Source organism: Corvus moneduloides, chromosome 5, assembly GCF_009650955.1.
Source record: "Corvus moneduloides isolate bCorMon1 chromosome 5, bCorMon1.pri, whole genome shotgun sequence".
In the NCBI taxonomy this organism is placed as follows: Eukaryota; Metazoa; Chordata; class Aves; order Passeriformes; family Corvidae; genus Corvus; species Corvus moneduloides.
Window position 1 is genome coordinate 67,653,136 of NC_045480.1, and position 26,516 is coordinate 67,679,651.

General features: G+C 40.9%; 1 protein-coding gene and 1 long non-coding RNA gene across 5 annotated transcripts in view; one reads left to right on the forward strand and one right to left on the reverse strand.

Moving 5' to 3' along the window:
- INTU (inturned planar cell polarity protein) overlaps positions 1 to 26,018 on the reverse strand; it is a 39,456-nt gene extending 13,438 nt beyond the window's left edge. For 3 of the 4 annotated variants that reach the window (XM_032109832.1, XM_032109830.1, XM_032109834.1), the window contains exons 1-4: positions 21,447 to 21,624; positions 17,230 to 17,816; positions 8,343 to 8,428; positions 2,896 to 3,099 (exon numbers count right to left, since the gene is read on the reverse strand). In XM_032109832.1, the coding sequence (XP_031965723.1) occupies positions 2,896 to 3,099; positions 8,343 to 8,428; positions 17,230 to 17,816; positions 21,447 to 21,613 (1,044 nt within the window). In that variant the 5' untranslated portion in view covers positions 21,614 to 21,624. Of the gene's footprint in view, positions 1 to 2,895; positions 3,100 to 8,342; positions 8,429 to 17,229; positions 17,817 to 21,446; positions 21,625 to 25,873 lie in introns of those variants that run through there. The other variant, XM_032109833.1, reaches the window with a different exon arrangement.
- LOC116444438 lies at positions 21,697 to 23,867 on the forward strand. The gene is made up of 3 exons (XR_004240309.1): positions 21,697 to 22,006; positions 22,095 to 22,341; positions 23,778 to 23,867. It is a non-coding gene; the product is annotated as an uncharacterized LOC116444438 (long non-coding RNA).
- Positions 26,019 to 26,516: the final 498 nt, after the last annotated feature.

The window sequence follows — 26,516 nt, forward strand, 5'->3', positions numbered from 1 at the left end:
ATAAATATTTGTGAAGTTGTTTTTCTTTTTCTAACAATGTTTTAAAAATAATTTTTATGCAAGTACTTTCAAAAATTTTGTATTATTTCAGCAACCATAAAAATACAGTAATAAGCAAACATGATTCCACCTCATTTATCGCTTTCTGCCAAATAATGATGGGCCAAAAATAACGCATGTAATATTAAGCATATCCACCACCAAGATTATAGTTAATTATCCCTCTACACAAACAAACGAAACCCAGGCATGATTAACTTCCCTGTGTATGTCACTAAGCACATTAAGCCAGTGCCAACGCCCGTTGGAAAATTTTCCTTCATCAAGACTAAAAGAATGCAAAGTTTCATTACAGAAGGACCTGACAAACTCTTCATTCATACCCAATTTAACTAACTCCATAAATACTCATTAGTGACAAGGATCTTTTTTTCTGGAGTCAATCCCTCAACTGAAGAAACCCTGCTCTTTCTAATTACAGCACTGCAAAGGGCTAGAAAGAGCCTTTTCCCCCCTCCTCACTATGAACTGGGGCCTTTACACAAAATTTGTTTGTGAATTATCTGAACACATTCGCAGGGAAAGAAAAGCCAACTGTAACGAAAGGGCAGAGCTGTTCTCATGTACGGATATAGTGATTTAGCAAGGGCCAGGACATGCCACCAGATCAGCTGTCTCCAAAGTAAGCCCAAAGGTCACAGGCCAGTGACAATGGAATTAATAAATGACAAGTAGCTCATTTCTTAAAGTGTAAATCCTCCCTCGACCCAACCCCCCAAACCTGGACAGACTCTTCTAGTAACAGTAGGAAGAACATCAACATTATTCCTTTTAAGACATGCTATCACCAAAACCAGGTCAAACACAAAGATGTAGTGTTGTACACTGCTACAAATAAGGTATAATTGTAATATCCACCTTAAACTAAAATATAAAACCAGGCAGGATTGACCTTACTCACTGAGAAACTGTTGCCATAGGGACACCCCCCACAGGCATACACACATCCCAAATGATTGCCAATACTACTTCCCTGTATAGCTGAGCAGACAGAGCTTACAAGTCTTAAAGCTCATTAATTCTATTTTAGGTGCCAAAAGCGCACAAGTGGGAGAATTATTTACAAGTTCTAGTTGCCATAGTTTACACAGATGTGATCTGCATACTGTGCCTCCTCTGGATATGGGTAAAGCAGCTTATTAAAGGATCATTTATTTTTATTGTGCAGGATGGCTTTGGTGTACCATAACTTCACTACTCATTTAAAGTACTGTTTAAATAAAATCTGGGACAGTACATCTACAGGATAGAAGTTGCTTGAAGTTCAGAAAATGAAATTAAAGACAAATGCCTTAAAGAAGGCAGCATTCTTTTGTAAGGAAATGTTATAAAGAGCTTGATTATATCAGCAAAGAATCTCTCAACATATTTGGGGCTGCATAACAGCCAAGACTCCTCAGGAAACAATTATTCCATGTTGTGAAGGGACAACAAGGGCATTACAATCCCTCTTTTACCTCTGCTCAATGCTCAGGATTAATCCCGTTTCTTGGGAGAGTGTAAAGAAACAACGGGGCAAGAAACCAGCAGTCAATTTACTGTGAAGTGCAGGAATTGCAATCAGGCATTTACATGTGTCAGAGAGGAGCCAGAGGCCCTGAAATTATTTTTTTTAATATTTCATAAAGTTTACGTGGTCAAGAAAACACTGGTCTTCAAGTCTACAGCAACTGTCCATAACTGTTCTATCCATACAACACAGCAGTCTTGGACTACTACATATTACGGTATCATGGAATTTTCTAGGGTTCTCCCCAGCCCTGACTCAAGAAAATAAAATTGAAGTCCACTTTGTGTAGCTGAAACACTTTTTCTCTATTACACATCACCAACAGAACGCAGACTTGTACCAGTTGAAAAACAGTATAAATAAAGGAAAGGTATTGCAATCTAAGGAAAGCAAAATGTTTTCCTTCTGCTCCCCACTCCATCATTGTCCTGTCATCCCAGTCCCTGGGGACTGGAAAAACCTATGCTTTGTTTGACGTCTCCTCACCAGCAATAATATAAGATCACTGGGACACAATGCTAAATTTGAGAATTCACACAAGGGGAGAAGAGTCCTTTTCTAAATGTCTGTTCCTAAGAAGTCCACTTTGTTCACTTGTCATTTCCAGACTGGGCAAGAGGCCAATCTCAGCTCTGCGTCCCTGTGTGAAGAGGAGTATTTGTAGCTATGGCTACATCCTGAACAACATCTACACAAACTTACAGTGGCTTACATGTACACTGGCAAAATTTTCCTGAGTAACACAAAAAGGAAAGAGATGTGAAAGGAAGCTTCACAGGACAAAGGAGAAGTACTTCAGAGCTCTAAAATGCTGCCCAAGCAAGAATCAGCAGCTGCCTGCTAACAGCAGACATGCCAGAGACCTCTAAGAAAAGACACATTAGCATTTCAAAACAGGAGAAGCCAGACAGATTATGGATGTGGACTGCCAATAGCTCCTGCTGGATGGAATTTTTTGACTAGGCAGATCTCGTAATTCAATTGGAGAGGCGTGTTGAAAACATCCCGGTGAGCATCTGAGAGACAGCTCGGCACTGGGGCACGCACCTCGGCTGTGCAATCACCACCCTGGCCTGCTCCTCACCTGCTGCTGCTCAGCAGCGCTCAACTGAGCTCAAGTACAATTAAAAGTCTGTCAACAGTGTTCTGTTTCTTCCCCCCTGGAATTCCAGGCCTTATTTCTGCCAAAATGGGTATTTTATGAATGATTCACAACTCCAAACCATTAGCAGGATTTTTTATTTATCCTTTCACATCAAATGTCGTAGCAGCTGCTGTGGCCAGTTGTTACCTTTCAGCTCAGCGTTATTTAGTCAGCCACGTACCTCATCCTTGGACGTCTCAGAGTCCAGTTTCAGCGTCAGGAACATGACAATGTGAGGCACATCCTGCACAGTCTGCTGGAGGTCCAAGCTGTCCTCTCCCCACAGGAGCCGAACCAGATTGTTCATACTTGACTGCGCCTGTTTGCTCCTTTGCTGAGAAGTTCCTTCGGGCTCAAATACTGAGGTTTCAAATGTCAGTTTAACCTATTAAGGTAATTAATTACTGTGAAAACGAGGCTGTACTTACAATTGATTTCCAGTATCAGATGAAACAGATGCAGCTTGAGCCCTTTAAGAGGTCAGGTTTTCTCAGCCTCAGCTTTACTGATGAAGATGTAAGCATATAAAATTCCTGCTGTTTCAAGAAAACCAATTATACATTCAGCATTACATAACCATCTATTACAAAGGACAAAGCCAGCTATTACATGCTCTATGAACCATGCGAGTAAGCATGTGGTTTGCTGTGTTTTCATACTTAATTCTTATGGTTTTGAGAATGGAAAAATACACTTACTGCTCTGGCTTTGTTTGAACACAAACCCCATTACTGTGCCTTTGAAACACACACAGTATTTGACTTCTTTCAAAATGTCAGCAGTTTCCTAAGTACATATCCTGAAGGCTCTTTCTTGAGCATTTCTTTGCCATTTTGAGTGCACTGACACATTTGCACAGGGAAATCCATTTAAATTTACATTGGGCTGCAAAAGTCTGTTAAATTGCCACAGTAGCAACTCTTTCAATCTTCCACCTTCATAAGGGTTTTGTTGCTATATTTAACAATTTACACGACTACCAAGTAGCATTAAAATTGTTTACATCCCTTACTGTGCTATGTCCTCAGAAGAAAAAAGATCAAAACACAAACAGAACATCCTCTCTTAAATAAAACTATGGAAGTTTAGATGATAAAGCTTATTTTGCCAAAAAATTATATCATGTTTACTGTCCCTTATTTCCCAAATAAATTAAACCCCAGGAATTTTAGAATAAATGCGCTTTTCCCGACACACAAGCAGCACATAATCCAAACTTGATGCAGAAATATGTTTCAAAATCTGCTTTACAGAACTACTTTTTTAAGCCCTGACTTACAAAAATGATGTTTGTTAGTTGTCTCAGCAGTGACATAAGTGATTTTTTCGTTTTCTGTGAATGAACACATTATCCAAAGTATGAAAGGAGGAGATGTGAGAAACACCTACCTCTTGACTGAGCATAAAGTTGTAATTTCCAAGGAGAAAAAATTCATTTATCTTCTTGGATGAAGATATATTTGGTGTAAGTAGGCATGCTCTTAGTTCCCCCTTCCACATGCTTTTACTCAAGACTGTTTGTCTGCCTTGAAATACCTGTAACACACCTAATTGACTGGGAAGTTCTGAACATAACACATCACACCAAATCCTGCTTCTTTGCTAAAATCAGTGACAGTTTAGCCTGAGGACTGATGCAAAAAAATCCATTTATATTTTGCCAGTTGTGATAAATTTTGAGAAGGCCAAGCAGAGGTAATTCATACATTTAAAACCAGGTATTTTTTGTTAATTGTCTATGTGTGTACACATACTTCAAGAGAGGGGTGCCAGCAAGAAATAATGATGCTTTAAAACACCCACTGACTGTCAAACTAGCTTGGAGAGAAGTGCCATCGTCAGCTCTTACAGCTACATTTGTGTCACTGGCTGCCACCTTCCCCTTCCACTTTACTCCCTCTCCTAACACTTTCCATTGATTTTCTCCTCTCCTATTTGGGCTGCTATCAGCCTTTTTTCTCTTTTCTCTTCCTCTTCCTGGTACAGCACTGTTCTCCTGTCCTGTACTACCCTTTCTGTTCTGACAGTAACTCATCCCTCGCCCTCTCCTCATCAGTTCAGTTTTGATTCCTAACACTGCACATGAACAGGGCTCGAGGAGCAGGAACACTAAGAAGCAGCTGCTTTCCAAGACCCAGTAACTTGATAGCTGACAGTTTCATAAGAGTATGTTTTCTTCTCCAGCATTCTGAGACTTGGTTCTGTTTCTTTGTCACGCCATCTGCATATATTTCCGAACATTTTCCTCATACCCTGTTTAACTTTTTACAGATTTCCTCAAGGCTCAATAGTTATTTCTCTTAACTTCTACTGCATCTTGTCTGTGGACATTTACTCATGACACTTAGGCTACAGTCTCTACACTAATGACACACAGATGTCATTCTTGCTGCAGTCTATCTTTTAGTCTCTCCACTTCTTAAAAAAACAAACTCTGTCCTGTCTTAGAGACACAACCATACGATCCTCCAGGGAAGAGCTCAGAACAAACTGGACTGACCAGCACTTTAATTCTCTTTCAACCTGGAGTCGTCCATGCTGCCTCCCACACAACTGTAATAGAAAAGGACCAAGAGACTGCATTTCTACATATCCTAAAAAACTGGGTTGGTTTGTTTGTTTGTTTTTTGTGGAGAAGAGATGAATCTTCATCCTGAGCTGATCTGATTAAATATGCACGGGATCTGATTAAATATGACTACTGAAGTCCCCTTTTATAAGTACTGACTGCGAAACCTTCCACAGCTCTGATTTCATTTCTCCTGAAGAAAAACAGTTCAATGCACAACAGAAAACACCAAAGAAAATGACAAGAAGAATGGGAAAAGCATTAGTATTCCATTCTACGTATCATGCACGCATTCTCAATACTTAGAACAGTTCTCCAAAAGAATTGAATCAAATGGCAAGAAGGTGTCAGGAACAGCAAACCCTGAGGGACATGGATCATAATTTTCTGCTTAGGAAACGTAACAGAAGTGGAACATGACAGAGCTCTCCACAGCCATGGAAGGATAAGACATGGACAGTTAACTTTTTCTCATAACACAGGAACATGGGGGTATGACATGCACTTGATTAGATGGCAATTTGAAAACCAATGATAATTAACATAATACAAATCAATTACATAAATCACTGCTCCAGGATGCTGTGGAGGTCAAAAGAATTTTAAGAAACAAAGGAGAACATAGAAACCCTTAACTGATTTTACAAGTCCTTTACTATTAACTGCTGGAAGCTGGAAAGTAATGATTGGACGGTCACTCTGTATTTTATTTGTTTCTTGATACTCTTAAACATTTCTCAGTGTCAAAAGAGAAAATGTAGCTGTTAGACTACATGCCCCAGAAAGGCATGATTTCATCTGCAAGAAAGCTGCATGGCTTGGAATATGGATTTTATTGCAGACAGAGCTGGGGGCATTGTCTGCCTTTTAAAGACTGCCTGTTGCTTCCTGTTTTCAGTATCTGTTTGCCATGTGCTTATGGTCTGCACAACTGTAACTCAAAATTTCAGGCTGAAATTTCTGATTCTAAATGTCTGCCTCAGGCTGAATATTTTTAGAAAGTTTTGTGTAAAATGGTTCTGCAACTTCTGAGCATCAGAGCAAAAAAGAGTATATTCTTTTAGCGTATCTTGCCCTTCCTAGTCTGTCTTGTGGTTCTAGGAAACAGCAACTATTTTGATTACAGAAATGTAAAGAAAAGGACTAATGTAGCATTGGATTTGTATTGCTCAGCAAATGCACTAAACTAGCCCTTACAAGCCTAGATCTAGTTGCCTAAACTGAGGTAAGAAAAACAAAATTCTGGAAATACAGTAATGAGATGTTATGTCACATGGTGCAACTGAGAAAATCTAGGTAGTTAAGTTTTTGAAATTAATTTCAGCAATTTTTAACATGAACCCAGAAGAGTAGGGACTTCACTTATGGAAATAACTCATATGTAAGTAAAAAGGCTTTTTACATGGCATCTTTTTTGATATTTTGCAAGGTAAGGTGAATGAGAACACAGTAACAATTTTGCTTGTACTACAAAATGTCAGACACAACAACCCTCTATTCCCTCAGCAGCATGATTGCAGCGTACTGCATTGCAAAAAACCCCAGAACTCTGTATTTAAATCTCCACTGGTCTATTCCAGCCATCACTCGTCTAGCTTGACTCAAACTGCACAGTAGAAAAGGAATAATTGCACTTTTATGAAAGGATTTGGAAAGCCACCATGACAAACTGTTACACATTTCAAGTAATCGCTGCCCGCTTGACAGATTTACTGACAGTGCAAGCATTAACACAGCATCACAAGGAACTGCTCTCTAAAGGGCTGCACTGCCTTTTAGCAACAAGCAATACCTCTAATCTAGCAAGGATACAATTACACAAACTAGATCATCTCTGCTTTTTTAATCATTCTGTGTTTAATAACAGTTACAGCAACTCCGTATTTGGTCAAAGATGGACAAGAGAAGATTTTTCTCCCATGGAGCTCTGCCAGTACCTGACCACAACTCCAGTAGCTCAGGCAAACTTCAGACTGTCAAATATCTTGGAAAGCTTCCTGAACTGACATCCCAGTACTCAATCTCACTGCAGCTGCAGATATATTTCCACAGGAACTTGCACTATGTAAGTTGCAAACAGAGCTTTTGTGTTAAAGAAAACAGTAAATTTCCACTTTTTAAAATCTCTGGACTGTAAAAGGGTTCAGTTATTATCATCACCTTATATATTCTACCTGAAGAAAAACTACCAAGAGACACTTTAATTTTTAACCTGCTCCTGCTCATACCTCTAAGTGTCAACTTTTACCTTGTCTTCCTGTCCATGAGGAAGTGGATTTAAGCAGCATAATTCAAAATATTAAATTTTATGCTACTAACATCCTAGGTAAGTAGCACTCTCCTGGTTTAGTTCTGAAATAGCTATCTAATTCTTCATTACTTATTTAATTCCTCATTACAGCTACAAAATTACTATTCAGCTAGAACAAAAGGTATTTGCAGTAGGTTTTGGGGAAAGAAGTATTATTCATCAGGTCAGGTTTTCTGGAATTGTTTCTTTTGGTTATCAGTTTTTATTACTGACTTCTATCAATTTCATCACTGTTGAGTTTTGAAAGATCTTAAAAGTCTTCAATCTAACATCTCTTAGAACCCCAGTAATTAATTATTTTATTTAAATATTAAAGCAGTACCCATTTCACCATTTAAATGCTCTTAAATATTTTTAATAACACTACTTGTTAATTCAGGCTTCTTTTTACTCTCTTGTGGTTTGTGAGTCTTGTTGATAATGATGAAGACATAATTATTCTATTTAAGTATTTTCAGAGCAATTATTACCATTTTAAATGCAGTAATTGGCAGAACAAAATCCATTACTGTTTTGCTGACATGTTTATTTTTAAGCTAGATATCAGCACCTACCTATTTTCATGTAACTTACCAGAATTAAACTCTGAAATTTCTACTCTGACTGAAGTCAAGCAATGCATTCAAAAGGTAACAGAGGAAGTTTTAAGAAAAAGGCCACCTAAATTTTGTTTCCTCAGGAAAAAAAAGGCTAGAAGCAGTACTCACTTTTACAGAGGATTTTTGGAATAAATGTTCAACTACTGTACCTGCATAGGACCTGGAATGCAAGACAAAACCCTCTCGATGTTTTCAGAATTCACATCGACATCATTTATGGCAACAAGAACATCTCCTGGAGGTGGAACAGACAAGGAATGAGAAAGGCAGTTGCTATTGCACCACAATACAGAGAGAAAAAGAGTCTTAGTTTTAAAAATTAGTATGCCTCTCAAGCTGTCATAAATGTCTATGTGTTACATTTAAACAGACATTTGCTACATGCAACATTTACCACATTTAGTCTGTTACCTCAGTGCTCTTAAGGCCTTACGGCCACACTCATATCATTTGACAAAAATCATAGAAATACAGAATGGTTTGGGTTGGAAGGAACCCTGAAGATCATCTAGTTCCACCCCCTGCCATGGGCAGAGACACCTTCCACTAGACCAAGTTGCTCCAAATCCCATCCAACCTGGCCTTGAGCACTTCCAAGGATGGGGCATCCACAGCTTCTCTGGGCAATCCTTTCCAGTGTCCCACCATCCTCACAGTCAAAAATTTCTTTCTCATATCCACTCTAAATCTACTGTCAGTTTAAAGACTTTCCCCCTTACCATGTCAATATATGTCCTTGTAAAAAGTGTCTCCCCATCTTTCCTGTAAGCTCCCTTCAGGCACTCAAAGGCCACAGTTAGGTCACCACAAAGCTTCTCTTCTCCAGGCTGAAAAACCCCAATTCTCTCAGCCTTTCCTCATGAGAGACGTGCTCCATCCCTCTGATCATCTTGGTGGCTCTGCTGTACAATAACTCTCTAAGCCTCTCCCCTCCATCCAGGCTTCTATCACTCTTGTTACTTGACCAGAAAACACAACAGATTTCACAACTCAGTCCTTTCTTTTCCATTCCTTGCCCCTGCTGTGGCTCCTCCTCTCCATATTTTTATCTGCCAGTTTTTCCTGCCCAATGGCATCTTGTGCTCTGTACATCTGACACCCTTACAATCACTGGAAATGGGGAAAAAATACCCCTTACGGTCCCAAAGAAAAAGTCATTAACTACAAGTGGAAAAGGTTTGAAAAATTAAAGGCACCACTTACAAAAGAAAACAGAACCAAATTAGAGCTTACAAACTTGAAATCCACATTCCAGTTTAAACTAGAAAAATCAGACTGGGATTTCTATATGAAGTGAAGGAAAATATTCTCAAGAAGTATCCCAGTGCTAACTAATTGGTAACCTATGCCTCATCCCCCTCAAAAAGATGCATGTTTAAGCATGGAGTGTGCAAGAGGGATATGAGACCTGTGGAAAAGAAAACCAACTGGTGAAGCTATAAAACATAAAATAGCATCAAGAGATAAAACTACACAGACCTGTCAAAAGGAATAGAGATTGGAAAGTAAAAATAAAAGGTTTTTTGACCATTTTTGTTCTTTCCTTGAAATGTAGGTGAGTGATCCCATCCAGAGTACTCCTTACAGTCCTATTCACCTGTGCTCAAGAAATCAAATGAGATCATATACACAGACGTGATACTGTAGCAACCGTGGGAAATGAAGAACCTCTTGGTTAAAGACAAGGTAAGCAAAACCTAGGTGAGAAATCAGAGCGGAAATCAGAAGGTTCTGCAGACCCTAACCAGAGAATTTCTAAAAAACTTTCCAATAAGGGTACCTAGAGCAAAATACCTAAGATGAGGCAATATAAATTTATGACAAGAACTGTAAGAAGCGACTGCCAGTGGCGCCAGGACTTGATTCATTGGTTCCTTTTCAGAGGCAAATATTCAACTTCAGAGTAACAAAACAGGCCTTATTTTCTACTTGATTTTTCTTTGATGTCATTTTCAACTGTCTCTGCTTTTTGTCAGGTGAAAAGCTTGATTAGTTTCTAGCTTGTATCTTCTCTCTGTAGGAAGGGAAATAAAGAAATTAGCTTCTTACTGAACACTGAAAGGGACTCGATTCCAAGGTCCTTCTTATGCATCAACTAAAAACACCAAGAGTTCCTCTGAAAGAGCAAATTGAAAACCAAGCTTCAATTTCTCGAGCTGCACAAAGACTCCCCTAAAAAGTACCTCTACATCCTCTCCAAGATTATTAACATGGCCTTCATCACTCAGGCAGTGGAAAGGGATTAGAAAAAGGATATGGAGTTGCAGCAAATGTGCATGTTTAGCATAGTTGTATTTTAAGCCTCGACTTGGCAACAAAGATGTGATCAACTGCAGAAATAAAGCGCTGACCCACTGTGAGGTTCAGTAGGTATTTCAATTTTCCAGGAGAAGACTTGCTCAGCTCAAACTGACACAGTGATAATGACATGCAGACTATGGAAAAGCACAGCCTGAGTCTCTAAGGTCTCTCCATTCCCTGAGAATCTATCAAAGGTCACGGAACGTTCAAGTTTAGAAGAAACCGACAGTTACCATTATTCCTATGTTCTACCTTGTTGTTAAATACCTTCAACTGCAACTGGAATTCTTCCCAGGCACAAAGTAGATTCCTCAAAATCAGTGCAACGCACCATCAAGGCCAACAAGAGAAAGAACATTCTTCTTAATTAACCATCAGAAAGGAAATACTGAGTACCCCCAAAACGCAAGCAATATTCCTCTTTAATACATCAGGCAATAACCAACTGCTCACTCTTCTTTTACACTGAAGGAAAATTAATTCCTACTCCTCCTGAATGCAAAACCAAGAAAAGGTTACATTTTATTCTACACATAAAAATATTTAATTTTTTTCTCTTTCAAGAAATGGCTCTCTCTCTAACCTCTGTGTTTCTTGCGCAGTTAAGTTTTAGCCTGTCAAATCTTCAACACAACAGTAATTCAAAAACAGAAAAGCTGGAAGTTAGACAGCATTTAAGAGGAACTCAGTAAGCCCATGCCAGAGCCCCAGGACATGAAAATTAGTAATGAAAAGCAGAGCACTCAGGCTACTCTAATATAACAAGAATTATAAACAGGATTACTATGTTCTTTGTTAAGAACACTGTATTAAAGATCATTGTCCACAACTACAAGAGAAAGCATAAATTGCTCTTGTACTCATCTTAAACTCATCTATTTAAACAAAAGTTGTTTGTGTTCTGTTTGTTTGACTGGATCCTTAGGAATTCTGTTGTAAAGCCAGTCAGAGGAGCTGCACACACTTTGTGCAGACATCCACACCTTAGCACTTGAGGGAATGTTTTGGAACCACATCTCCCAGGGTGGAATAGACAAAGGCACTTTAAAAGGAGAAGAGCCATCAGTATTTACATGCTACATACTCCAAGTGTTTTATTTATTCAATGCCTAATCTACACATGTAAAACTTTCATTGCAGCAGTAAATATTTATTCCATCCAATTGGTAAAAATGTAATCATGGACCATACATGGAACAGCATTCCAGAGCACACAGGCCAAGCAGTCCTGTAAGGCTGCCTGCCTTCTGCCAGAAAATGCTGCATCACTATCAAAGAGAGCAACTTGATCCACAACAGAGAAAATCTCTACTGATTAGGATGGATTTTTCGGAATTGGGAGTAGAGGCAGTGAGGGTGGGTGCTTGCATTTTTTCCTTCTTTTCTTTTTGCCACACACAACAGCAGTCAAAGAATAGAGTAAGAGAATAAATGACATCACTGGGCAAAGAATAAGATATGTAGAATTACAAACCCTGAGTATTTTTAAAGCAGGACATGACCACAAGATTTACTCAGTGTAATAATTAACTGCTGTGAAAGAGTTTGTACATGCAAGTCTTACTTTGTAAGAGCTTGACATCTACATTTATTTGAGAATTGTTTCTTGCACTTTAACAGAGTAAAAGACTTAGAGAAAGACAGACTGATTTACATCTACACACATGAATTATGTCAAAAAATCAATGCAGTTGTATGAAATTTAATCTAATTTCACTTACCTAATGCTTAAACAATTCAGGTTAAATGAAATCAAAGTGGAAATAGCCTTTGCAATTGTTTAAGTTGGTCTAACTCGATTGTCTGCAGAATAAGTCAAACCATCCCAGACTAAAACATCACTGAATTACAGATATAGGGAGAAACATCAGAACAAAGTATCACTCAGTTCCACTTTTAGAGACGCAGCGAGCCACTACAATAGGGGAAATGAATTTTCTTCAGGCAGCTCCAGGATATAATTCCTTAAGCCAACAAATTTATCTTTAGAAAAAATACATGTCCTTCTGAAAGAAAGTAGTTTAGATTATGTATTAGGAAGAAATTCTCCACTCTGATGGTGGTGAGGCCCTGGCACAGGCTGCCCAGAGACGCTGTGGCTGCCCATCCCTGGAAGTGTTCAAGGCCAGGTTGGATGGATCTAGTGTGGGGTTAGGACTAGATGATCTTAAACATTTCTTCCAATCCAAACTGTACTATGAGTCTAGGATTCTCTTTAAGGAATGAAGTAAGCTTTACTCTGATCCCATTAAAATGAATGATCAAGCTTTTGAATTCTATTACTTACTGTGGAAAGATTCTCAGTTCACAAAGAAACTGCAAGACATCTATACATGTTCTCTGCACAATGTTAAGCAGGACTGAATTGTACTTAAGTGATGAAACAAAAAGAGGCGAGGCAGGAATTTTTTCCTATTTTATTTGTTCTATCAATCTTCTCATCAGAAGAGACTTCTCCCATCCAGTCAGCAGCAGCTAAGACCAGTGTGTGTTGATCTCAAACACCCAGTCTGCACACAGCTGATGGAATTATTCCTGCCTCTTTAAGGACAAAGTTTAGGAAAGTCTTTGGCATTGCTGCCATCCCTAGAATGTTTATTTCAGAATTGCCTATCTCTTCGCCACTTGAGGCACAAGACTATGACTGCTATTAACCATCCCTTCCCTAGAGATAAACCTGCATGCACCATTTCTAAAAGCAGATCTCCATTGCATTAAGCCCAGGGACACTGACTGGAAGTGAACACCACTTCCATACTGTGAAGGGAAGTGAACATTTTTTTTCTGAAATCATGAGAATCAAGTTGTTCACATGGGAGAGGATGGAGACAAAACACACTTTTGTCATGGAGTCCTGATATTTAGTTTCCTCCATTCTTGGTGATGACTTGGTGGGAGCACTTACAAAAGTTCCCATACGTCTTTCCAAAAAAGGCAAACTATGGAACACATTCCTACTGAAAAAAAGATCAATTACTTGTTTTATACGTTACCAGGCTGCTTTCATCCAAACCAATGCTGCTGTGCTTCAAGAGGAGATTAAGAGAACAAAAGCAACATCCCCAACATCCCAGTGAGCACAAAGCAAAGCTTACACAAGCTCTGTTTCCATCTTGTGAGCCCAACATCTCTACTTGGGAGAGTCTTTCCAACAAATACACCATCTACAGTAATTCCACATAAAAATCTCAAACTCTCACAGGATTTTGGTCCTTTCAAGGGCTTTTATTTCTGATAGGACTCTAAGGATATGGACCTTTCAAGGGAAGCTTGCACCAGCAGCCTGTAGCTTGTGCATACATGTTCAAAACTGGATTATTATAACCCATCTTTACCTTCCTCCACAATTAATTCTTGTCAGGCAGGAGATTTCACAATTTTTTGACAATTGTACATACTGATAAAGTGAGAAGATTCATGCTGAGCTATTTGGTGATGAGAGCTATAAGATACTTTCAAAGAGGGTAACAACAGCACTCTCTGCCAGTGAGAAAAGCTTTGCTCTATTTACAGTGTCATTGGAATTAATTTTTTATTTTTACTATGGTAAAGATGATGCTCATCAGCATTTACAAGAACTCTTCCCTGCCATGAATCCAACAGGTTTCAATTTGAAGGGGGGTGGGAATCAAATTATAATGGCATTACCTATCACAACCCTTATTTGTCTGGATTTAAACGTGAGTATTTTGAGAAGCTTTTCCTCTTTGAAGATATGCTCAAAGTTTTCCACTGCAGACCAAGCTTTGTATAATGTTGCAAATTAACTTAAGCAAGGAAAATATTTTGCTGAAAATACAAAAGACACTTAAAAAGCAGGAGATAGAAGCAACTGTATTTAATCTTAACCAAAATGAAAGTGGCAATGAGTTTAAAAATCAATGAGAGCTTTTCTGTTTTGAAAATTTAAGATGGATGCTGACCTGCTAAATATAAAAAGAAAAGATAGATGAACTGATAAGCAACACATGGATAGAGTGCCATCTTTCTAGAGTTACAAAGCAGCAGGGTTTTTTAGCTTGCAAAACTGCTGTATTTACTTTCATATGGTCAGCGCCTGCATTCCACTTGGTTAATAAAGTACAGCAACAAGACTTACGACTTCCATATGCAATCCTAAAAACAAAAAATTAAAGTGTATTGCACAAATAATAAACAGATGTTTTAAGTGTTCAAAGCTATAAGGGATACACACTTCAAAACAAATAAGAAAAGCCACCTGAGGAAAGTGATTATTAAGGATGGGAAAAGAAGTTATTTCTACTAAAAATGCTGAAGCATAAACCACTTTGTGAGTCAAAATGAGTGCTGCAAACTGCTTACCAGGAAGACAACCAGATGTCATTTTAAAGCATGTCTTTTTAAAGGAAAATATAGTTTGGATTTGCCTCACAAAGGACTACTACCAAGCTGATCTGGACCACTGAAGGCCACTGAAATATTATAAAGCCAAACAAAAACAGGTTAATGCTTATGCACATACAGGTCAATGAAGATGAACAAAGTTATAACCAGACCAGCCAGCAGGCATTGTGCTGTGCCAATCAGGTATTCCTCATTTGTGATGGCTTAAGAAGCTGCTCACTTTTACGCTAATTCTTCAGTTTTAGACTGACCACAAACATGTCCTTTACTGGCTGTTTCCACAATTCTCAACAGGACTCCAAAAACCTACTTTTATCAAGAAGGACTGAAAGGCAAAGTTCTACTGTTATTATTCTTGAACTTTGTTTCCAACTTCAGCTCTTCGGAAGATGTGAGGAGCTGTCTATTTGCTTCTAAATCAGGCTTTGGGTGTACAACATAGCTATGCCATTCTGTGATGTGCTGTACAGAACCAGTAAACCAGACAGATTTTTGACAAGAACAGGAATTTTTTCCTGTATATTCTTTATGCAGACAACACTGAAATCTGAACATCTAATTTATGCAAAGCATCCCTATTTCTAGACACCACATAAAAATTCCACAGTACTCAGCTTCACTATAGATATATAATTTGAAAGTATTTTTACATGAAAATTATATATTTTCCACTGTTGGCACTGAATGCAGCTCATTTTCCCATTTAAGAGTTGAATAACCCCAGTATGCTTAAAACTATTTCAGTTTCAATGTGCAAAAAAACAAGGCAAGGGTTGATGATAGCCTAGGACATATTAAAGTGCAAGACTCTTCTTAGATTAAGCTAAATGCTCTTCTCTTTGAAACAAACGAAAAACCCCCACAGTTTTTGTCCTCACTAGCTCTGGGAAGCATTAAGTGCAGCAGATGAAATTCTATCTCTGGTTAGGTCAGCTTGATCTCCTGGATCTGGTACTTGCCTACGCTGTTCTGACTTCACACCTGCTCTCACAAAACTCTTATATACAAATCTGTGTCCCAAAATTAACTTACAGGTTACAAACACCCACTTGTACACTAATGAGATTAAATAGCATTAAGCAGATCAAGTTGAAACTTGCTCTCTCCTCCCTCTCAGCCGACATCCCCCACTTCTTGACTAATCAGTTCTTGCTGGTAAAATTTGAAAGTTATCCAATTTTCCCTCTGGAGTATTCTTTAGCATCTCTACCAAAAACACGTGCTGGAACAACCAGCCAGTCAAAGCACGATGTGCCTTGTTACATACACAACACTGGAATTTCAAAAGTACTCATGCTGACTTTGTGGGATTTGTGCTACTATAGCATTAAGATTTTTAATGATCTCCTAACCAACATCACATCTTTGCTCTCCCATTCTGTGAGCAACCAGCTTCAAGGATAATTATGTAATCTTTCACCCTTTACAGATGTGGCCTAGTTGTCTCACATTTACTGTCTCTCAGGCTGATGTCTGTGAGTGCCAAGTTTTTGGTGGCCTCAATGTTGGGAGTGGGAGTATTTCTGCTCCCTCATTGCCCCTCACGGCAGTTCATTCCCCTCCATTATTCACATTTGGGTGCTTGTCAGACCTTCTGTGTCCCAAGTTTAACTTACTACACCAGCAAAATACTAGACTGCCAATTTCTCTTCTGGGTTAGTTTCCTGCCAGGTTGTTTCATCAGCTCATGGAAGTGTCCAAGCAGCCAAACCAACACAAAGGCTGTACGGGCTCACTGCCTCCCCAAACTGCAGCCCTGAGATGGATTTGGAGCCTACCAAAATCTAAACTACTGAGGAAGCTGCTGTTAGGCTTGCTGAACAGAAAAATAACCAAACAAGGCTGTGCAGAAAGTTTATAACATATGAACGTATCTTACTCGGTATTTTTTTTCCTCATTTTTATGGCACTAAATCAATTTAAAACGTATATACAGTAAAGCTTTTTATCTCAGGGGGATGCTGTGGAAAAGAACAAAATCTAAATAGGGTATCTGGCAGACTATACGTTTCCTCCAGTCCCACCTATCTACTGAGCAAATTCTCAGTTAAAATCCTAAATTAAAGGTGGTGGGGGGGTATTTCTTGCTCCAAGCTGCTCAATCTCTGAACACTAAGGAATGGTCATCTCCTTACTGTATTAACACCTTCTAGATTACGCCACATATTCTTAAAACCAATAATGCAGTAAAACTGACTAGGTAACAAAACATCAGATGCAATGACACTGATTTAAAATAATCCCTCGAGAACTGATGTAATTGCTTATGTCTCGGGAATATTCAAGTCAGCTGCCTCTAACAGCAAAAAACCCACAAATCTTCATGCTAAAGGAAGAGTGTAGAAGTTAACTATTCCTTCAGTTACTTACCAATCAGGATTTGACCTGTTTTCATTGCAGAACTACCTGGCACCAAGCCATGTACCACAAGCTTCTCTTCACTGACTCCTCTGGTGGCTTTATCCCTCCTGCCTTGTTTTTCCACTCTTCTGCTGCTCCATGAAGACTGATGGACAATCCCTACTAAGGCCTCCAGCAGCCTCTGCTGCTCTTCTTCCCCAGCACTGTAGAGTTTTCTGGGATTTACATAAACAGACACATCTTTGTACTTTTGCTGAACAGTGACACCCATTTTCTGAGCAGACTGGTGTTTCAATATGGAAGTAGGACCAGTGGGGTGCACATTGCAGCTTCCACTGCCTTTCTTACCAGAACGCTTTGGTAAAAGACTCTTCTTTTTTAGCATTTTGGTCCATTTCTTCAGTTCATACTTTCTTTCCTTTCGTGATCCCTCTTGAATAATTTCAGCTTCATTTTCACGAAACCTGACATGATTCACTGCTGGCATTTCTGGACAGCTGTTCTGAAGCAGAATTTCTTCTTCGCTTTCACTTAGTTCTAAATAAAATAATTCCCCATTTTTCTGCACACTATCCAACCATTCAGGCTCAAGGTCACTGGAAAAGAAAGAAGAATGATCAGTGAACTCTGATACGGAAGATCACTGTGCAAGTGACATCTGATTATTCTAAGTAGGGAGGGGACAGAGTGCAAAGGTTAAATAAAAAAAAAAAGGAAAAATATAGTTGCCTCCTGAACATTGAAAGCTCAGCTGCTCTAAGTCTGCCATGATGGTTAGAACTTGTTTTAGATAAATGATGGATATGGCAAGGAAAAACATCCCTCTCGTATATTAAAATAGCTTCTTCAAATGCCTTAGAGGAAAACATCCATTGCAAAAAGCAGTAGTCTCTTTTCAGAAAACAAACAACATTTCTTTCACATAAAACTTTTAATTAGTAATTACATTCATGTGTACAATGGGACTTTCCCTTAAGAGAAAAAATGACATCCTATTTGTTCTCTCCCATTATTTTTTCCCTTATGCATTTGTAATATAGTCACGGCACGATTTTTGAGGTGGTCCTGTGCAGAGCCTGGAGATGGACTTGTTTATCCTTGTGGGCCCCTTCTAACTCAGGATATTCTGCAATGCTATGGGAAGACAGATTGTACTACCAGCCCTTTGGAAAGAGAAGATTAACATCTAAAAAATCACTTAAATTTAACATTAAAAAAACCCCCAAATAATCTAAGATGAAATCTAGGTAACAGTTTTTAAACGCCACGTTCCACATAGCACATGCCAGCTTCCAGGCAGAAATACACACTAAAAATGTAAAGAGGCACCACTGCTACAGAAACAGATCTGGCAGCTGGAGTGGATCACCCAAAGGCAAGAGCAAGACACTGCTGCAAAGCAAAGGCAAAGCAGCTCCAGGATGTGTTAACAGAAGCATCATCAGCACAGTGCAAAAAATTCTTTGTCCTAATTTGGCAACGCTGATGTGTCAGCTACGTCCAGTTTTGGGTAATAAGTTTTAAGAAAGATGTAATAACTGGAACATAGCCAGAGCAAAGAGACAAATACTAAGTAGCCTATAAACACATTTTAAAGGGAAGGAGACAGAAGGAATCATACTCTTTTGGCTGAGAAAAAAAAAAAACAACCAAAAAATGCCTGCTGAGAGGCAACAGACCAAATGAACCTCAAGGTGAAGTTTAGAATGTTACTCCAGATGGATGAGGACCAATAATGGCCAAAGTAAGAAGGGTACTCAGAGGTTTAATTATCTGGGATGCTCTGTATGGAACATTTTCAGGAACAGACAAGACCAATTAATTCTTCCTGACTAGATGACAAAGGTCTTGCTGTTTCATAAAAATCATAAAAGGAAAAACGAGAACGGAGATTTAAATCATAATTACTATAATTGTTTAAAGTTAACACGCATTCATACATTTTACACTAGAAGTAATTTTACTGAATAAAGAGCGATGATTTTGTTTAAAGCTAGCACTAAATAATTCAAATAGAGCATTACATTGAAAACACAGATAAATGATAAAGCTTCAAAGTGTAGCTGAACAGAGAACATTATAAAAAGACACTGCACCAGAGCACCTTCAAGGCTCAATGAGAGGATCTGGCTGGACTAACAATACAGAGAACACTGGCATTACTCTCTTTCTGGAGGCCCAGCTACTGAGAGAAGTCTATGGATGGTGCAGACAAGAAAAAGCATCACCTACCTCCTCTCCATTTATTATTTTGCCCAAACAGATAGTTTAAAAGAAGAACCACCACTTGTGATAATCTGGCTATACCTGATGGTCCGGGATAAACCCAAGTGTGCGGTTTCTGCCGAGTCTTACAGGGAATCTTGAGTTCTTACTCAAGGAAGTATCAGAATGCTAACAAAACCTAAAGGCTGTCAAGGCCACACATTATCTGATCCAACATCTCTCAGAAGGTGGTAGGCAAGAAATAACATGACAAGAGTTTTTCCTTGGTTTATTTTTTAAGGCGTACTACATTCTGGCATACGTGAGCAAAATCAGGCAAAACCAAAACATCAAACAACCCCACCCCCACAACCCCCCCAAGCCAACCAACACCAGTACTCCCCCCCCGCCCCTAAAAAAACCCAAACAAAAAAGGAAACACAAGAAATTTACAAAGAAATAACATTTGAATTAGCAGAAACTCCTGTGATGTATGATAGCATTTTTATTCCCTCTTTAAAAGAGACTGTGATTTTTGGAAAAGCTGCTTCTTCTCTGGGGTAGATGTCAAAATTTCAGCCTGGATCTCAGTTTATACACTCATGTTCTCCAGCTTTGTTGTCTGTTTTTATTAGACCAATATGGACCAAGCGGAAAAAAAATGGTGTGGGCATGTGTTTACTCTGGTTACCCAAACAGAACAATGCCAGAGAGAAGTCAAGAAGGAACTATAGTGTAAAGAAACTGTCACTTTCCCAGTAAAGATCCATACAGATATCTGGAAAAGCAAAGCCTGAAACAAGAAGTCTGCACCTAGGATGAGAGGCTTTTTTCCCCCTAATGCTGTAGTGTCACAATAGATTTAAACCAAGAAAGGAAAGAAAAAAAGAAAAGAAGAAAGAAAAATCTCATTTTTATCTCTTTTCCCCTGTGTTGAAACAAGTGCTTACACAATAACCTCAACTTGCCTCTAGGACTGGAAGTTTCAGTCAAGGGAGCTAAAAAACTTGAAGGCCTGCACTTCCCTAAGAGTAGTTTCACTGATCCCACACAGGTATTTCCACTTTGGAACAAATGTCTGAAAAACTGGGCTGATTGAAATTTTCCATTTATGGAAGAAAGATATATTAGAAAGAAAGGATCCAAGTTCTGCTGGATAAATGCAGATAAATTATTAAAAGTATTACACACATTATTACGAGTATTAGACGTGTTCTGTGCTGGAAACTGTGGAAGACAGCTTTATTCCCTGAATGTATATAAAGAATGCCACTAAAGAGGCATTTTAGATGAAAAACTTGGGAAAGGAAAAATCCCAAACACACAAAATACAAGAACACATGGCTTCAGGCTGAAATGCTACAGTTGTCTTCTGACTTACAAATATAGGAATAAAGTAAGATGGATGTACATACAACAGCTGTGTCCCTGAGCCAGAGTTACAGGGCTACTACAAACTAAAGTACACTTGAACACACTTCTAAATTCTCCCATTTGAATATTTTTTGTCCTCCACTGCACAGCATGATGAAAAGAACACGCCGAATGAAATGTCATTGATTAGACCCTGAAACACACATTTTAAGTGTCAAGCAGAGCTGTTTTAATGCACGGAACCAAGTAAATTTTTAAAGTTTAGTAAGTTTTAATTTCACCCAAATTAAAATAACATGTACATATGTTAAAATCCTGGAGATTGCATTTATAACTTTAAAATGACGTATTAGTATTACAGAATTATCTTCTGACGCAGTATTTCCCAAAAGACAGGACACTAAAAGAGAAAGACTACACCTTTCTTGCTAAAGCATGTGCCAAGTCCCTCCTTCCCCTCTGCTTCCCAGCTCGTGTCCCGCTGGGATACAGGACTCAGTGCAAGGACTGCCCGCAACTGAACCCACGCCGCGTCACCGTCAGGGCTCTGCAGAGACACTCTGTCAGAAAGCTCGCACCGTTCACTGCTCCTACAGCCAGCCCCGCACCGCGGCATCCACCACAAGACACCGCGGCCCCGCCCTTACTCGGAGCTCGCAGACAGCGAGGAGCCGGAGGAGCCGGAGGAGCCGGAGGAGCCGGAGGAGCCGCAGGAGCCGCTCTCGCTGCCGGTGCCCGCGGGCTCAGCGCCTTCTCCGCTGCCCGGCTCCATCCCGTCAGCAGCGCCGCTCCCGCCGGGCCCCGCGGACGCCATGACAGCCGCGCGCCCGGCGGCGCACGTGACGCGCGCCGAGCCCTCCCATTGGCCGGGGCCCCGCGCGCCATGGAGACGGCGGGAAGCGCGAGGGCCCGGCCGTGAGCGGCTGCGCCGCGGTCCCGCCGCGCTGGGGGCAGAGCGCGCTCTGCAATGGGCATTTCCCTGCGCCCAGCCTCGCCCGTCCCTCGAACGGCCTTCTGTGGCCTAACAGGGACGCATAATGCAGAACCAGACTTTACTGAGTTGTCTGATTGCAAGGTCCCAGTACCAGTCCCATAAAAGACACCGTTAGTGGAACTCGAGTGTCCTGCGGTGAGGCTCAGAGCAATGTAAGCAAACACTGATCCGGAAGGGGAAAGACGAGGTAAAAAGTGATTCTCGGGTCAACTGGTAAGCAGTGGGATGCCTCTGTGCTTTATTTTATGTGCTATTATGTAAATTTAATGAGCTGTGAGAAATAAAAGTAGCTTCTCTGTAGGTTTGTCAGAAGAGCGGTGTGGTTCAGGAGAAGCAAGGATGTGACAGACCCGAAGAAGTACCTTAAAATAGCCTATGCAGTCTACGCGTGTAAAATCACGCTCAGTCGAGAGAGACAAAAAAAACCCCAAACCCCTACTCGGTTTTCAGGATTTAAATTATTCGTATCCATGAAAAACAAGACCTATGGCAGCCCTGCAGACAACTTGCTGTGTAGCTGTGTCAGTAAACCCATCAGGACACACATGGTGAGTGGGGAAAGGGATGGAGAGTAATTGTTGGAACATGTTTAATGTGCTGGATTTAATCTCTGCTCAGTGGGATATTTGCATAGCTTCAGCAGTGAGGTTTTATAGTGCTGGAACGCTATGTAGGGGTGACAGAATCCTGGTATGAAATTCCTGTACTTGAAACTGCTTTAGGGAAGCGTTTATTAGTAAGTGTGATTTAAAGTGAATTAACAGACAGAAATGTTTTGGACTCACATCCATGTGATTAAGGCTTCAACTGGAGTAAAAATACCTATGTTAAAAACTGTGGCCATTCTGAAGTCCCTGTACAAGACCTGATTTTACAGATGAATTACTGTTGCACAGAATACAAACCTATCCAGAGGGGGAGATAGAACCATTTCCTATCTAAAGAGAAAAAGTTTGTTCTACTGTGGTTTCATTTAGAAGTAGGTGAGATACACTGTCCTGCCCTTCCTAATTATGCTTACATTTGCAAGCACTTTTAATACACCGAGCACCACAGTGAAGTGTTTCTGTAGAGAAGTGATAGTCAATGCCAGATGGTGCTGTGTTAGTTAAATTTCACCGAGTTCAAGAGTTGGTTAATTGGTTCCAGTTGTTTGTTCACTAAGTGAGAAATACAGACTCTCTCTCAAGGAGGCAGTGGTCTTACACCACTTGCTATTTTATAGGAGTAACATATCATGAATGGAAGGATGATGGAAGGTTTTGGTCCTCAGAGAGGAGTAGCTGGGAGCCACCTAAATGCTTTGCTGAAACGAATGTGGAATTTTTGCTGCTGTGAGAACAATTAAAGATTGCAGCATGTATCTCACACAGCAGGATCTTATTTTAGTGAAGACACATATTTTCCCACACAATCCCTCTTGAGAGGAAAGCCTCTCATTTCTTGGGCATAAATGTTAGGAAGAGACTTGAAATAATTTGTCTTCTGGCAGACACTTTACACTTAGTCCAAGTAGCTGGGGCTGATGCTCCTCACTAAGGAATCCATGAGCTTTCTATGCTAAATTGCTGGTTTTAACATGCAGATGGGAAAACTCTGCCAGGGGGCATCACTGGTATCAATAGCACTGCTCACCCTCACTGGACAACTGGTTAATGAGCGCTTAGGAGTGGATAATTAAAGCCTGAAGGTTGTTCTGATTAGCTGTTCCTGCAAAGAACTAAATCCACGTGTGGAAATTTATTTCCTGAACAGGAGTTTCTTGTTACCTTTTTTTTGGCTTAACCTGTTTCAAAAGCTGCTGTGCTGTAAAAATAACAGTCTGCCTCGATCCATTCAGAAGTCGACTGAAGTTAAAAGAAGACAGGGTATAGGACACACTGGTTCCGTACTTCAAATTACAGCTCTTCATTAGTAATAAAGAGGCAAGAAGGCCCTAAGTGACTTGTTATTGTTTCATTTTTTCCTTTCTGCTTGTTTTCAGATCAGTTAATATTTCCAGGAAGGCTCTACCAACAACTGGACAGACATAAATGATACACTGCAAATAAAACATGATACGTTACAGATAAAACTAAGCAGAAAATTGTTTCATCTTTGTTTATCAGTTCTGTTTCTTGTTAACACCTGTTTTACTGAAAGAAAAACGTAACAAAAAATATGAGTGACATTATATTTCATCTATTGATTCCTATTTTTTAAAATTCCTCCAGTGCACAGCATGAGCAAAATATGTCAGAAATAATTCCCTCTTTTTTAAGGAATAATGACAACAACACAACTTGCCCCTGCCCTGTAAAGTCTTTCTTAAAGGACAAAATACATATTTCACAAGGAGTCCTTAATAGTTAAGATTTTTTGATTACAAGGTTTCCATAAAACCGTTTAAGACTGTGGTTACAGAACCTTCTGTTCACAACTTCTCTGACAGGACTGCGTAGAGACTATCCACAGCAAAGCAGCGTGACTTGAAGAGTGACACTGGGCTGTCAGTTTAATTGGGATATTTACATATAGACATCCACGGAGGATGAAGGCTACCTCTGGGACCAAAGGAACAGAAATTTTGTGAGCAAACTCTCCAGTCCTCAATAAATAAAATAGACTGTTCTTTCTGACTTCTTACGCTTTCTGTATCAACTCTGATCACAGAAGGTATTTTAGAAGAACACAAAACCAACAGGAAGACAGCCGTGAAGAATCTGGGAAGAGCAGTACAACCCATCTCATCCTTTTGAACAACACTCTGTAAGAGTTAAGAGTTCTCTCTAGAATGAAAAGCAGCTGTAATTTTCAATTTATTTTCTACTGCTTTTACTTCACCTTAAATCTTTTAAATACTATTTTTTTAGGATCACCTGCTATACATAGCAGGCATGTCAGGCATGAAAGAAAACTATTATTTGCAGTCAGGCAACATGCAAATGTTTCAAGCATGAGTAGCCTTATTCCACTTAGAATATATTAATATAAGCAAGACCATGGGGCAGCATGTTTTAATCCGGCTCTGAAATTTTCTGTTAAGTCACTGAAAGTCCATGGGCAGGGTTTCAGAGGGTCTGTCTGCATGTGAGCACATTTACTGTGCATAAAGCAGTCTCAGAGTGCCATGCCGGAGCAGGCTGATCCCAGCGTGCACTCCTTGCTGTGCTCTGTGTTTTCCTCGCCAGTGCTCACAGGAATGGATTTCACACGGCTATTCCGTCTGACGCCTTGAGCTGGAGTTAATCACTTGTTAGTTTCCATAGCAAGAGCTGCTTGGAGCTGGCACTGGAAGTGCCCGTGTGCTTTTTCTGTGCAGCTGGAAATAAACCAGCGTGGCTGAGAAACAGGAAGCGGACACTTAACAGAACTGGAGATGAGCTTCTCTTGGATTCTGCTGAATGGGATAGGTTTTTCTTTGTAAAGTTTCTGCGGCTCTCAGCTAGCATATGGAAAAAGCCATTAAGGGTGTCTTTCAAAGTCCTGCACGGGCCTATTGGGCAAGATTTTATTGTCGAGATGTCTTTGTGGGGGGATACTGTGGAAAATCGCACGTTACGGATGGTGAATGCAGGAGGAAAAGCAGCTGCTTCTCGTACAATGTGCCTCCTGTACATCCACTGAAGAATTTTTTCCCATCCCTCTTGGATCTGTGCGAGTTAGAATACATTTTTCCCTCCCCTTAAAGAAGGGTTCAAAACACTTATGGCATGGATGCAACAGCATCAATTCGTACCAAAGTGTATCAGCACGTTTCTCTGCACATGTAGGAGTCCCAGGCGTAGCGCCGTAGCTTCCCTCACCTGCACGTCCTCCCCTTCTCCAGGAAGGAGGGGAGGAAACCCGCCGGCAGCCGCCCCTTCCCTTCCCCTGCCATGCACACCGGGGCAGCCCCGGCTCCCGCCGGCCCCTGCCCGGGCGGCAGGACGCGGCCCCTCGCCCTTCCTGCCGCCACGGCGAAAGGGGAGCTCCGCTGTCCGTCCGCCCCGCGGGTCCTGCCCCGCGTCTCCCAGGGCGCCCGGAGCCTCCCGATGTCGGGAAGCGATCTCAGGCAGCCGCCCCCCGCCGCAGCAGCCGCTCGCCGTCCCCGCCACTGACCTGTGCAGCAGGACGCTCTGCACCGAGTCCAGGTCCTCCAGGTTCCTGGTGACGGGCCGCGGGATGCTGTACCTGCCCGCCCCGAACATCGCGGGCGGCCGGGCGGCCGCGACCCCCGCATCGCCCGGCCCGCGGCAGCGGGACTGCGGGCGGCCGCGGGCAGGTGGGAGCCCCTCGGCCCCTCAGCCCCTCGGCCCGCCCGGCCCCGCCGCGTTGCCCGCCCGCTCGCCCGCCCGCCCGCTCCTGGGGCCCAGCGGCGCCGCGCCGCGGGGCGCGGGGGAAGCGCGCCCTGCGCAGCCGGGAGAGCGCGGCTGGGCTTGCGGGGATTGCGCTCTTACACGGTGGTGTTTCTCTCACGGACTTGCGAACCGTGAAAACCCAAGTTTCGGATAAATGCAGCAAAGTCTTTCCTATCTGCAGCCGCAGATTTTATTTATTTTTTTCTTTCCCCCAGAGCTCCCGCTATGTGAGACAATAGTTTTCCCCCATGCATTTTCCTGCTGGCCAAGATAATGCATTGCCCAGTTGATCCTGTTTCCTTAAGTAATAATATGAATAATTGCCAATCCCACAAAATCCAATCCAGTTTGGTTCCCTCTTTCACAAAACAATAGTTACAGGGCGCTCCAGATGATCACAGGAC